We start from the raw sequence: 14066 nt of genomic DNA, 5'->3' as shown, positions 1-14066 counted from the left end.
GGAATTAGATTCAGGGCAAGGGAGACCACAGCTCGTGCCCAGCCCATGTGTGCATGGCTCTCCCCAAGTTTGCCTTTCGGCTACCCAAGTTATCTAGTTCCTGAGCTGCTGCTATAGCAAACAAGCTTTTTTCAAATCTGAACTACAGCATAGCTACCCAATGAGAGTTATAGAGAGGATGGTTTAGAGAGAGGAATGAAATCATGAATCAGGAAGAAAGAACAACAGGAAAAGTTCTCAGAGAGTTTTTTTGCAGCTTTGGGAATCACTTCCCAAAGGAAGTGGTGTAAGGCTAACCTCTTGAGTCATTTAAAACACTCAAGACAAAATTCTGCACTCCAATCAGAAATTCATGCATATTCTCAGAGAAACAAGCATCCCTCCAAATCAGTCTTTCACAAGGGTGGGCATTACTAGGGACATGGACAGCAGACTTCTGAACACAGAGTGCAGCATGAACTCCCTGGCTGCACCCACAAAGAACACCAGTTTTAACTGCTGACATTTCATTTTGAAATAAATATGGCTCATTTATCATGTGGCTGGCAAACAGATACAGCACTTACCAGCTCCAACTTTGATTCAGGTAATATTATGCATGCCTGTCAGCTTTTCACCTTTCTGCTGAAATATCTTTGAAAAGGACAAAAGTTGAAGGTGTTCACATCTTAAACTTGTCTTGTCTTGCCAACCTATTGCCAATGGCTCACTGTTTTTGCAACCCTTATAAATAGAGCCTTAGGCAAGCTTGCAAAATGTTACTTAATCATTCCCCAGAGGCAAGTAATATTTTTTGTGACAGGAGAATGAATCATTGGTTTCGTCGCTGAAATGGATGTGGACAATGAATGTCTTTGCTATTCTTAGTTTTGTTTAATTTAGCCTAACTTACTTCTTTCTAGTAGTATAATACTACTTAAAAACCCTACATACAACCAGGAACTACAGAGTCCTCACTGCTACCAAGCTGTCACATTTCTCAAAACTAATTTTTCTCACACTACCACCATCACCTACCAAATTATCTGTGTGCCAGGAGTACAAGTTATTTAAATCTGTTTCCACAAACATAAAATCCTGCCTCATTTCAACACCTTAGCACACAAGTAGCATTAGCCATGAGTTCCACTAATCTAAATGGAGACAATCCTTACTCCTAAAGGTTTGTGTATCTTGGCGTGAACGGGACTGTAGCAGCAATGGCAAATCTACCAGAAAAATCAACATTTTCACCCAACAAGTATGTGCACATGTGCTGGCATGAATGGACTGTTGTATTCTATCAAGGACAAATGAAGAAGCAAACATGAACGCTGATCAACGTTTTTTCATAAACAGTCACAAAGACTATCTACTGAGTTTAACAGGCACTCAGATACTTAGTCCATAACATAAAGACATCTGACACGGGCCTAAACGGTGAGCCAGAATTAATTTCTCATCACTTTTTTTACCACCAGTAAATAAAGGCAATAATAGGAGACAAAGCACTGCACTCCTGCTGTAAGATTTTTCAGAAATCCCCATGTGGGACATGGCAGAGAGGCTTCACATCCCGACACAAGTTTATAGCAAGCTATAGAGGCTCAGAGCCAGTTTGGACGGATGGAGCAGCCAAACGCTGCACTGCGACCATGCCGTCATTCAAACTGCACACAGCCCGCTCTCAGCGCTCGCCTTCTGCAGATACGTGCAGGTCAAAACCCTGGGTGCTCAAGGTCCTGCACTGCCTCGCTCCTTTCGTTCCCACTCCTGTACCTCCAGCACTCGCTTCCCGCGGAAGGCACCTTCCCCCTCCGGACACCCGCCCTCGCCCGCACTGCCGGGAAGCCGCCCGAAACTTTCCCAGCCGAGTGCTGCCCCTTCCCCGGGCACCACCGGCGGGAGGCGGCGGCCGGCACAGGCTACGGCACAGGGTACGGGCTCCGTCCCTTGGGAGAGCGGGGGTCGGGGCGCTGCCAGGGTAGGGCCGGCGCCGAGCGGACAAAGGCCCGGCCGGCCCCGGCGGCACGGGAGGCCCGAGGCCGCCGTCCCGCCGCCACAGGAAGCCGCAGGCTGGGCCCGACACCTTCCCGCCCACAGCGCCGGGCGGGCACGGCGGGAGGCGGCGCCCCGTCCTCCGCCCGGGACCGGCGCCGAGCGACCCGCACACGGGGCGGCGGCAGCTCCCGGCGCGGGAAGCGGCGCTCGCAGTCCCGCGCCGCCCGCCGCAGCTCGCCCGAGGCGCTGAGCCCCGGGGCGGCCACAGGCACCGCTCCTCTCGCTCTCGGCCGGCTGCGACCCCCGCCGTCCTCCCGTTACCTCGGCCATGGCTCTGGGCAGCGGGCGCGCTCCGGCCCGCCCGGCTCGCTGCGGCTCTCTCTGCCCCGGCGTCCTGGGCTGGGCTGGGCAGGGCTGGGCGCGGCGGGACGCCCGGGCTCGCTCCTCGCTGGCTGCCCGCCGCCGCCTGCTCCGAGCTGCTGCGGGAGCCCGGCCCGCGGGGGAGGGGAGGGGAGGTCCGCACTCCGCTTTACCCGCCCCGGAAACACATTCCTCCCCGCTGCCGTCAAGCGGGCCGGGGAGGCGTCTGCGGCGCGGCGGGCAGGGACGGGAGAACCGTGCTTGAGGCGGGGCTCGGTGCCCGCTTCCTTCCCGCTCCCTTCCCGCTCCCATCCGTGCCGCCCGCCAGCGCCTTATTTGGCGGGGTCTGCCAGCGGCCCGGCCCCAGCGCTGCAGCCCCTGGGCTGGGCCGGTGCCTGCGGACGGGGCTGGGGCTGCCCCCGCCGGTGTCGAAAGGCTGATCTAACCCCAGCCCTTCTCCTGAGTTCTGCTCCCCTCCCTGCCTGGCTCCACGCGCGGAGACAGCGGGCGATCTGCGCAAAGGGGGATCGCCCGTCCCTCTCGCTGGCAGCTGTTTCCAAAAGCAGTCACTAAGCGAATGATGGATGTGGAAGTCACTAAGCGATAAGTGGGCTCGTCTGATGCTAACACATGCTGCGAGCTAAAAAGTGGTTTTCTCCAAGTCCCTCGGCCGGAGCCTGCTGGTGTTCGGAGCACGCCCTTGGTATTTTAAAGTGCCCCTTAAAGTAGGTACTTGGGAAATTACCGATTAAAAAAATTTAAAACCGTGCCATTCAATACCTTTTTGAAGGTAAGGTGTTGGGAAACTTAAGCTATGAACTCACAGCTTAGAGCTCGAAGCACTGTGCCTTTATGTGTGGCTATTGGAGCTTGTGTCAGTTCTTGTTTCTGTATGGTTAACTTAACCAGCAGTGCTGCAGCTTGTTCATAGTTTAAATCAGTTTTCCCCTGCTTGCTTTCTGGCTGCATTTGGAAATAAGAAAGGAATTATGTTTCTGCTTTACTAAGTGTGGCCTGTGATTGAACCCTGTGTTCCACTTGGGCAGTGCAGTGGTCTAGGGTGCAGGCTCATAACAGCTGTTTTAGCGGAAGCTTTTAATGCTGGTACAGCTGTAATTGCAAAGCTGTTTTAGGGGTGTTGGAAAATGAGATTGAAATGACAGACTGCTGCTCCTAGCAGTTCCATCAAAAGCAAACACTGGACAAATGAAATGGTAGGTAAATAACTTTTGCATTCAGAGATAAGGACAGCAGGGACTATATGTTTTAATAGGTAAATCAATATATAATATTAATACTACCAGGAAAGAAGAAAGCCACCGAAAAGCCAGTTTTAGAAATGGTAAAAATTAATGCCATGCAAAGTAAAAGTAAGTGCCGGAAGGATAGTGATCTGCCAAAAATGTGAGCAATTTAATTATTGGAAGATAAAAATTACTTTTATCCAAGGTATTCTTTTCTGCTTCTTTTTTGCAAGGGAAAAAAGCACATGTGGTGCTAATTACAACAAGGCTGTGGATCTTGATCCTTGTATGGGCCATTCACTTAAAAGATGGAGTCAATGATCCTTGTGGGTTCCCTCTAACTCAGAATATTCTGTGATTCTGTGATTTTGCTAGAATATGCAAACAGTGAGCAGCTGTCCACTATAGTGTATCACAAAGAAGTGGTGGCAAAAATGTGTTACCAAGATCACTGGGGCTGTGAGGAATAAATAAAACTGCTCAACAGACTGGTTCAAGTGCTACCAAATACTCAGCTCAGATCTTATTGTGTCAAATAGCCAGTGGCTGGCTGTGCTGAGCAATAGGAAATTGACAGGAAAAGGTGTCACCAAAAAAATGTAAAAAAAAAAAATCACTGAATTATTTGGCTGCTTTCTGGACTCCTTTGGAGAGCACAGATGGGTATGAAAATCATTTGTTTTTTTCCAACACTTCTGAAGTACTAAAGATATCAGGAGAAAAAAAAAGCGCTGCAGGAGTCTGAGCCAGGAGACACAATTGTAGGTGATGTCAAAATGTTTAATGTAGCATCTCTGTACTGCAGTGTACATGACATCTGGGAGAGTGAGTGAACAGTTTTGCACAGGAGGGCTCAAGAAAAGATGGGATTTCATGGATAGAGCGGGAAGCTGGGAAGTGTTTGGTTCACTGTTAAGTTATCTTGCAGATACAGGTTTTATTATAACTTTTACACAAATATGAATCCCAAACCAAGTATTGGTGTGTCCAGTGCTGCCTTAGTAAAGAAGCTAGCTCTGTAAATCAGGGGTGCCCAGCTGCTACTCCAGGGCTGGAGCTGAGTATCCCTGTGCCAGGCAGCTCTACTGCAGTCCTTCCCAGGACCTGGCTGGGAACCTCTGGGGTGAGGGGTCACTTGGGTGCCTCGGGAGCCACTGCCTCCAGAGAAGCAGGAACTGGTTGGGAGGAGAAGCTGCAGCAGCTCCTAACCACTTACCAGGGTATTTCCTTGGCTGCAGTTTCCAGTTTGCCACACGTTGCTGCCAAGCCACTGAACTCTGTCTTACTAAAGCCCATACAGCCAGGGAGCTGTCACCTTGTTCTTCGACATCTACTCCACTTCTGCAGCTTCCAAAGGGTTTAGAGGGGGATATTTTTCAGCTGGGGCCTCAGTGATAACAAGCACAGGAGTGCCATGGTTAAGTACACATTAATACCTAAAAGCAAATGCCTCCCGTCAAGGGCACCCATTAGGCAACTTCATAATTTCACCAGCTGCTAACAGTTCCACCTTTACTTCTTCATACTGTATTAGATATCTTGCTCACCTCTGCCCCAGGGAGTGATAATTTATCTGTACTGCTCCACTTTCCCAACAAACTTTGTTACTGAGTTTTTTCCCTTTCCACCCCTCTTCTTTTCCTTCCCTGACTTTTCAAAATGCTCCTGCCCTACTTAAGGTATTTTTTTCTTTCCAAACTAAAGAAGACCAAATTATAAACCTGCGGTAAAAAAATCATGCTGTAATCACAAAAGATAGGTAAAGGGTGGGAGAGAAAACAGAAAGTCAAAGTAATTTTGCCAAGGATAGCAATTTAGCCAGGAAAAGAAAGCAGGTCTCCTGGGAACACATCTGACTGCAGCCACCTGGGCTGAGCTGGCTGCAGGAGCACCCAGTTTTCCTGGCCTGACCTTGGAGCAGAGCAGCAGCAGCTGCAGCTGCTGTTTTATTCCAGCTGCAGCTGCTGTGCAGTCACCAAGGGGCACAGTGAGCACTGAGACCTCGCTGGCAGCTGGTCAGCACTGGGCTCTGGCTTCCAGTGTGGAGGATGGGGGAGGTGTTAGGGCTTGGACATAAGATTCATAGAGAAAGTATTATTAGAAGGGTCACTTAGTACAGGAAGTGATGGTGCTAAGTGGTTGTGGTCATTGCTTTTGATAACAGCCTCTTTTTTGACTCCTCATGAGGAGCGAGCAACACTTCTCTGAGGCAGGCAGGGAGCAAGTCTGGCAGCCTGTCAGCCATGTACAGCGTGCCCAGGATATGGAATGCTGTGTTTACACTGGAGCCATGTTCTCCTGCCCCACACAAGGAGTGAAGTGAGTCACAAATGTTCAGCCAGGAGACTGCCATAGATTGTATCCTGCGGGCAAAGGTTTGCTGTGCAAGATTGTCTGCCTGTTGCTCGCAGGAGCAATGGGCAGCACTTAGGGGCAATAACACTGATGTATTAACACCTGGTTTATGATCAACGCTTAGATCTCTGCTTTGTTCAGTCAACAGTCCTGTGTTTAACAGGAGCCTGAAAAGGTCAGAGTCCACCAAGCCCTTCCTTCATCTCTCCAGCATTTAAAAAGCAACTTGTGGCTGTCAGGCAAGAAGAAAGGAGAGGTCACCAGAGCACATGGCCCTTCTGGTGGGACTGCGCCCTTGCTGGCACAGAGCAGGTTGTTGGAGTAGAAGGGCTGGGGGACAGCTTTTGTTACAGCTGCACTGTGCCTTCTGATCCTTCCTCTGACTCGTTTTCTGTACTTCTTTCAGCTGAAGAGCGGCTCTCCCCTCTGTGCGTATGTTTGGGTAGGCTGAGCTGTCGCTGTTAAAATCCCTGCTGCCATTAGCACACACATTCCTTTTTGTTTGTCACATGGACTTGTATCTTCCAAAGCACTTTTGTGGGATTCCTATGTAATTGTGAAGATTGTTTGTTTTATGCAGAAATTCTGTAAGATATTTTGATCTTCAATAAGCAAGGCAGGAATCCTTTCTCATCCGTAGGCATGATCCACATGCCTCAATTTTGAGAAAAGCACATGATCCACATGCCTAAGGATGCCTCCTGTGTTCCAAAGTAAAGAAGTGAGCAGGAGTTAAGTGAAGAGACTGAAGTCTTTGAGATTTGTGTTCAAGCACTGATACTCATGATAACACAGGGCAGAGAACTTCTGCACCAACTCCTTATGTTGCTTGAAATGAAGCATGTTTTCTAGAGAACTAGATTTTAAAACTTTGGTTTTGAAGATATTTTAGTGTTTAATTACCCAAGAAAAGATGCCTATGGGAGATTAAAAATATCCCCAAAGGATGATAATTCTGAATGCACAGTAAATTTCTGAGATTCAGCAGTTAGTTAATTCTTACCATGTGCTGCTTTTATTCTGTGAGACTCTGAGATCAAATGCCTACATATTCTGTTCCTCCTTCTCAGGGGATTCCCACTGTTTAGACAAGCAGCTCATGCTCATTCGGGGGAAAAATGAATTCCATTGCTCCCAAAGAAATGAACAAGGATGATTACAAGAGCTTTCCTTGAAGAACTCTTCTGCTTTGGTTTTGCCCAGAGGGACATCCTGCAATATTTTAAGCTCAATGCAGTATTTATTAGTGCATAAAATTACTGAAATTTAGATTTTTGCAGAGGAGAGGAAGGATAGAAATGAGAAAGGAAGATTTTGGTATCATCAGCTGCAGGAAAAGTAGGAGATGGTAGCAGTCGGTTAGTACTGAGAGTCTGTCGTGAGAGCGGGAGTAAGGACAGATTTCATCTTCATTGACATATTGGGGTTAGAGGAGCCATGTGGAAAACAGAATATTTTAAGCAAGATTAGTAGGCAAGAATAAAGACAGAAATAGTCTGAAGGAAATAGTAATGATACCACTGGGAAAAGAGATTTGGTCAAATAGAATCACTATTGTAAAAGGTGATTGGCTGTTGTAGTAAAAAACAATGGCAAAAATGCAGAACAGAATATTTTTCTAATACTATTTCTGTCAAGTAGAAGAGTCCTATATTGAAATTGTTTTGAAACTCCCATATTATCCTCCCCATTATTACACACCTAAAGTTATTTTCATGATTGTGATTCTTCAAATAAATTAATTAAATTAAAGGGTTTTTTTAAGGCTCATATCTAAAATGCTTTGGCAGTAATGATGTTTGGATGAAGATACTGGAGATTTACAGCCAGAATCTCTCACTTGTGCACTCTCAATGTCATACAATGTCATCTTTCTGGAACAAGTGTCATCAATATTATTTTTCTTAAGAGGTTATGCATGGATGTTAATAGCAGTTTTGCTTGAATATTGATTTATCCCACTACCTTGTCATCTAAGCAGAGTCTGTACAAAGCAATTCTGACTTTCTGTTGTCTATTCACCCAGCTTTTATTGACTTCTTTATGATTCTGACAGCAGTTGCAGTTATTTTGCAGCAGTAATCTGTGTAACTCACAGGACTCATCAAGCAAAGAACTTAGTTTCTCAGTCTACAGGTGCAGGCTCTTAAATGAAATTCATCAGCAAGTAGGGAGTGTTTTAGTTTGCTAGTATCCTTGGCAATAGCATATTCTGGCCACAGCTGATGTATTTAAAAACGCAAAGTCCTGATTTTAGCTGGGTGTAATGAACCAACAAGGAATGAAAGTGAAACGATAGTTGTTGATGAACTTATATGCAATAGAGATTCACAAGCAATTTTGAGAAAAGCACAAAAAGAAGAAAGTTGAACACTGCAAAGAGGTGAATTGATCACTCTAGTAGAGGTTAAAATGTATTTTAAAGTTACTATGATTCAAATGCACATGTAGGCCATCCTGGATGTCCCATTGCTCAGGTGGTAGAAAGGCATTTGGCTTTCAGCCTTTTGCTTCACAGCTTACTTGGGATTTGTGGTATTTCCTGTAACCACATATTTGAGTATGTGGCATCAGCTTTCTGCTGTAGCTGAGGTTTAGCTAAAATTAAACTGTCTTCAGACTAGTAAACATAAGTCTTAACTCCTTTTGCTTGTCTGGTATCTGTATGACAAAAAATCTTATACCCTATATGATCCATCCTCCATCTTACTCTGTCCTTCCTTTTTATTCTCCCCATTTTCATCTGTGATCCTTCAGATTTCCTCACCTGCTTTGAACAGTCCTCTTTTTCTGGTCTTCAGTGTGGGCTCTGGGCTGCTCCTTTTGCCAGTGGCATGTACAATCTCATGCTTACACATTCCTGCTGCAATGATCTGTCCCTGGTCCCATTCAGAAAAGATGAATTCCAAGAGCTGTTGAGACACACAGTATCCTCTGAAAATCAACCTGCAGGTTCCAAGAAAACTCCACCAAACTGCTTTCCAGATTGGAGTCTGCGTACTATAAACAGAACTTTGGAAAATATCAAATTCTAGTTTCTATCAAATTTATGTGTCCAGTCTCATAAAGCAGCCTGATTTACAAAGCTGTCATAAGAAAGGCCAGGGATGTCTCTAATGGTTTTAAAACCTTTGCCCTGAGGATGGGAGGTTGCAGGAATTATTTTAACTTCATTTTTTGTATCTCAGTTTTACACTATTGAAAGTGGCAGGCTTTTACTTTCCAAAGGAAAGCACACAACTACAGGAGAATTTTCTTAGATGCCTTCAGCCTGATGCATGAATATAGAAAAGCTGCATAATAGGTAAAATGGGGTTATAAACAGAAATTTGGCCTTGACTGAAGGCAGTAATACTTACACACTAGTTTTGTACATTTACAGACACATTGCTGAAGTCATATTAATAAATTTCCTAGAACTGAGATTTGTAAAAGGCTGTAAAATGAAAAAGAATATGCTGTTCAATTTAAATATTCTCTTAGGTGACATACCTGAGAGATAACCTGTAAATCCTAAATTAAAATTGGTTGTGTCATTTCCTTGTCTAAGCAGATCTGACAGAGTAAGTTTAAAAGCCATTATTAATAACATAGATTAAATTAGCTTTGAAACATATCCACTTTGATAGTTTATCTTTTGACAGCATAAGTTGTTAAAAAAAAAAGTTGTGGCATTTTTGTCCCAACCCCCTCCTTTTAGTGTTTTTCTTTGTGAAAACATCATGAAAAGCTAACACCTTATTTTAAATTAATTTACTTTCTTTTATTATTTTTCAAATACCAAAGCAGAAATGTTATACTGGTGTAAATATCTATTTGTGGACTATAAAACTATTCTGCAAGGCATCCTGAAGAACAGATCTGGTGTACTCAGGCCAGTGGATTCTCAGCTTGGTAAAGACAAGAGCAGCTCTTCTTCTCTGCTGGTTTCCACAGCTCCACTGGCCCCATCGCTATTGGCAGCTTGACAAGGAGCCCCATGATCCATCCTGCACTCAGCCAGCACCAAACCTTCCCTGAGATCTGTCTCAGCCAGAGGCAGCTCCTTGGATTCTAGACTGATACCAGCCAGTGGACAGAGTGATTCATGCTGCCTGAAGATGAGTGCCTGAAAAGTCTTGCATCTCTCTCCCCTGAGTGTAATAACCAGTTTGTACTTGTCACTTAACTTTCCATGGGCAAAGTGAAGTGTGGAGAGCCCTCCCTCCCTTTCACGTTCCACAGTTAAGGATAACGGATCTGAGTACTGGCAGCAATGTGTGTGTGCCCAGAGCAAGCAGCTGCAGGAAGTTGTGAGCTCTCTGTTAAGTAGATTAGAGACTGTAACCACGTCCTGAAGTTTTATAAACTTCTTACTCAGTTCTTATTCGGCAGAACTTTCTGTGAAACATTTCCACTTACTCACTGGCTGTTCAGCGCAAATGATTGATCAGAAACATTCCTCTAATGTAAATCAGCCTTATCATGTTTAAACACTAATATAACTTCTACCAGCCAGGATGTTATGCACTCTGGGAGTGGGAGGGATGCAAACAGCTGGAAGCATTCCCTCTTTACTGAATCCACATTGCCATAGTGCTGCTTTGCACAGTTGGAGAATCGCTGTGCAGAGGGAGCAGTTCACAAAGAGTTTAAAATTGTTTGGCCTCAAGAACACATGATTTGCTTTTCATTTCATGCTTTGATTTCAGTCCTCTGGGCTAAAAATAGGGAGACAGAAATATTAAGTATACTGGCATTTTATTTATTCCACTAATTTCACTGCCATCTTATAGTAGGGAATACCTTCCCACCAAATAATTGTTTCACATTGCAGAGATTTCTTTCATGCTGCTGGGAAATGTATTTTCTGTCTTTGAAAGTACCATAAAAGTACAGTGAACTGACTCAAGCTGACTCATGGCTGGGGCAGATGATTCTTACAGCTCAGCTGATTCTGGATAGCATCAGATTGGTTATTTATGGCTTCCAAGTGACTTGTTTGTTCTTCCTTATTTAAAATTTAATTTTATACCGGGCAGGCCCTGGCTATTTATGTAATAATTTTATCTGCTACCCCTCATCCTTTTACTGGAGGTAAACTGAACACAAGTGGTACCATTTTTGTTTGGAGGCTTTTTTATTTTCTGTTGGGAAAGGATGGGACTGAAGTGAAAATGAAGGTTGTCATTCTTGTTGTCTGGACATCTTTGCTTTAGTCATACTCTCAGCCTTGACTTCTAAGTGCAAACAGGAACTTGAGTCACTTGTGGGAAAAGGTGCAGACTTGCTTATGACATTTCACCTGCAGTGGAAGGATTGTCCTTCACTCTAATTCAGTTGTTAAAGTAAAACCGAATGACACAGCACTGATAAATCCATATACGGAACTACTTGTATCACCTTGCTCCCTTTATCTTACTGGACTTACTGTCTTAAGAGCACTATGGTATTTCTGGAAATAAGCTTTTTTCCTGGGATACAAAAAAGTGAGCTAATTTAAAAGATATTTTTTTTTTCACTTGGTCATTTTAATAACATTTTCTTCTCACAGATGTCATTGAATCACCTGGTAAAAGAAATACTCAATTATGAGATAATTTACATCTACAAGAAAATCCCAGGATGGTTTTATTAAATGTCTTGCTGTATGACAGAGATCTCATCCACCAACTACACAATATGCAGTTAATTTCATATAGGAGTTCATTGACAGTTTTCTCACGTGGCACTCTCATGTGGTATTTAGGGTTTCATATCCTTAAACTTATATCCAGTGGTAGAGTGTCCTGTCAATGATGCAGAGTGCTTTCCTAGCTGAGCAAGGAAGGTGAATTCTGGTATCTGGCTATTTAAATTTTAGATGTCACCCCCTGTCATCTTTCTTTCCAGTACTGGTAAATAAAAGACAAAAATTTATGTTGTTTTATATATATATAAATATAATATAATATATTATATATATAATATAATATAATATATATAAATAAATATATATTTATTTATTGAAGTGAGGGAAAAATTAATTATTGTGTAAGTGGAATCTGTATCTTGATCTATTTATGTCTTTATACATATATATGTATTTATGTACATATATATGCATACACATAGGTACATATACATGTGTATGTATGATGATCAGATGCATTCCCGGTACGTGTACAAGGGTATGTGATTTATAAAGGTTTTTCCCTTCTGCACTAAAAATCTTTTAAAAAAACTGTATCAATGTATCAACTCTCTATACTGTTTGGTCTTAATACTGATGAGAACATTTAAATAACTCATCTAGATGAAGTACCTATTTACTGATTTCTTAAAACTTTATAGGCTAAATTGTATGGACTAAATTCAGGATAAAAATAGTTCTGCTTTTGCTTTCTTTAGCAGTGGTATTACAATATTCTCTGAGAAAAGTAACAAGTTTCATATTAGCATTTAAGTTCTCATGTTTCATTCCCCCACTGGTGTACCTATTCTTCTAGAAATAAGTAAGATTTGTTGCTCTTTATTTTGGATGTGTAATTGCTCTAACTTCTGCTGCTATATGACACTGAGATGCTACTGCTGCTCACAATTTTTCTAGGGAAAACATGAAACTTAGTGAGCACGTGAGTTCATGAGAAACTAGTGGATCCTCTTCTAAGTACTTGTAAATTTATGATTTCCTTGCTTTTTAAGTGAGCTATGGTAACATTTCAATTTGATATCAAAATTTATTGTGCGACTAAACTGTTCTTCCCATGTCCTGTGGGGTGTTTGGGCAGCAGCATGCAGACTGCAGTACTTATGGTTGCAGCACCCTGTTCCTGACAGCATGAAGGATGGTGCTGTGCTGCTGGCATGGCTCAGCAGCCCTGGGCTTATGCCATTTGCTTCATTTTAGGCCCCTGGTTTGAGTTACCTTAGCAAGGAAATGTCCCATGGTAACTGCCAAAGCTTTTTGTTTCACAACCCTTTTTCTGTGGGTGCCCCAAGTTCCCACCCCAGGTCAGTCTCCCCACAAACCCTCATCCCAGGCTGCTGCTCTCAGCCTTGGTGCTGCTCTAAACATTGTGCCTGTCCTTGAGTGTTTTTCCAGATGCTCAGCTGCTGCAGTACTTTTGGCTACTGGGGCTGCTGGCCAACTCCAGTTTGAAATACATTCTTCTGTTAAAAATATTCCCCAGGCAACCAAAAATATTCACATCTCATCTCTTTCTGCATTTGCTGGAGATCCACTAGTGGGGGTCCAAACACTCTGGGGCACACATAGACACACCTGTTTCTAGTGATGTGATGAAAAACCTTTCATGTTTCTATGTTAACTGGGCTAAAAAATGAGCCAGTAGTGTAAAAACGTAATCTGGCTTTGCAAAATTGAGATACTGCATGTATGGTACTTTCTAATATACTACCACCCACTTGAAATTATTATTCAATGTGCAAATTGGGTAACCGAAAAGAAAAGCCCAGCCACCTGTTCTTTGTGGCCTGCTTATTCTGTTGTTCCACCATCCTTTGAAAATTATTTTCTTGAAAACACTTTTGCGAGCTGGCTGGCTGTTTTCCTGGAAAATAGCTTCTGAATAAATAATAGGATGTGGTGGAAACTCCATGGAAACTGTGGGGTTGTTAGCTCTGTTTCCAGCTGTTGTCCTCATCCACATCTCCATTGTAACCAGTGGATCTATTAAAGTGTAAATCTTGTGGTTTCCTCCCTGACAGACTTCCAAGTCTTTTCCTTCACATTTCTACTCTGTGGACAATTTTCTTTAGGTCTTTTACTAGTCCATGAAATTTATCCAGAAGGGATGACCATCAGTAATTACCAATTTGGCTGTAATGGTTTGGTAAAGCTGTTAATCTAGAGTCCATTGGCCTCATAGGCTCACTTAAATTGCAATACTAAAAAGGGAAATAAGTCAAAATCAAGCATGGTTTTGATTTTTGCAAGATATCCTGTGCAGCTCTTTTTGAAAGTGATGGGCTCATTTTATTCTGAGCTGAATCTAGAGTTGCCTGTGAGGTTTGGTATCTTAGTCAGAGTATGTATTTAATATAATACCTGTATAAAGAAAAAAAAGGGAAATGTGAGTACTTTAAAACAATTCTATTTCACATGACAAACCTGACTTTTTTCGACTACCGTAAATACATTATTCT

At 43.3% G+C, this 14066-nt stretch overlaps 1 protein-coding gene across 3 annotated transcripts in view; it reads right to left on the bottom strand.

The window, feature by feature from the left end:
- ITGB1 (integrin subunit beta 1) overlaps nucleotides 1-2511 on the bottom strand; it is a 41897-nt gene extending 39386 nt beyond the window's left edge. Inside the window, exon 1 of one of the 3 annotated variants that reach the window (XM_058831628.1) lies at nucleotides 2302-2511. In XM_058831628.1, coding sequence (XP_058687611.1) covers nucleotides 2302-2310 — 9 coding nt within the window. In that variant the 5' untranslated portion in view covers nucleotides 2311-2511. Of the gene's footprint in view, nucleotides 1-1758; nucleotides 1778-2301 lie in introns of those variants that run through there. The other 2 variants (XM_058831629.1, XM_058831630.1) reach the window with 2 other exon arrangements.
- Nucleotides 2512-14066: the final 11555 nt, after the last annotated feature.

The sequence above is a fragment of the Poecile atricapillus genome, chromosome 2, assembly GCF_030490865.1.
Source record: "Poecile atricapillus isolate bPoeAtr1 chromosome 2, bPoeAtr1.hap1, whole genome shotgun sequence".
NCBI classification, from domain to species: Eukaryota; Metazoa; Chordata; class Aves; order Passeriformes; family Paridae; genus Poecile; species Poecile atricapillus.
This window is presented reverse-complemented; position numbering and strand designations above follow the sequence as displayed.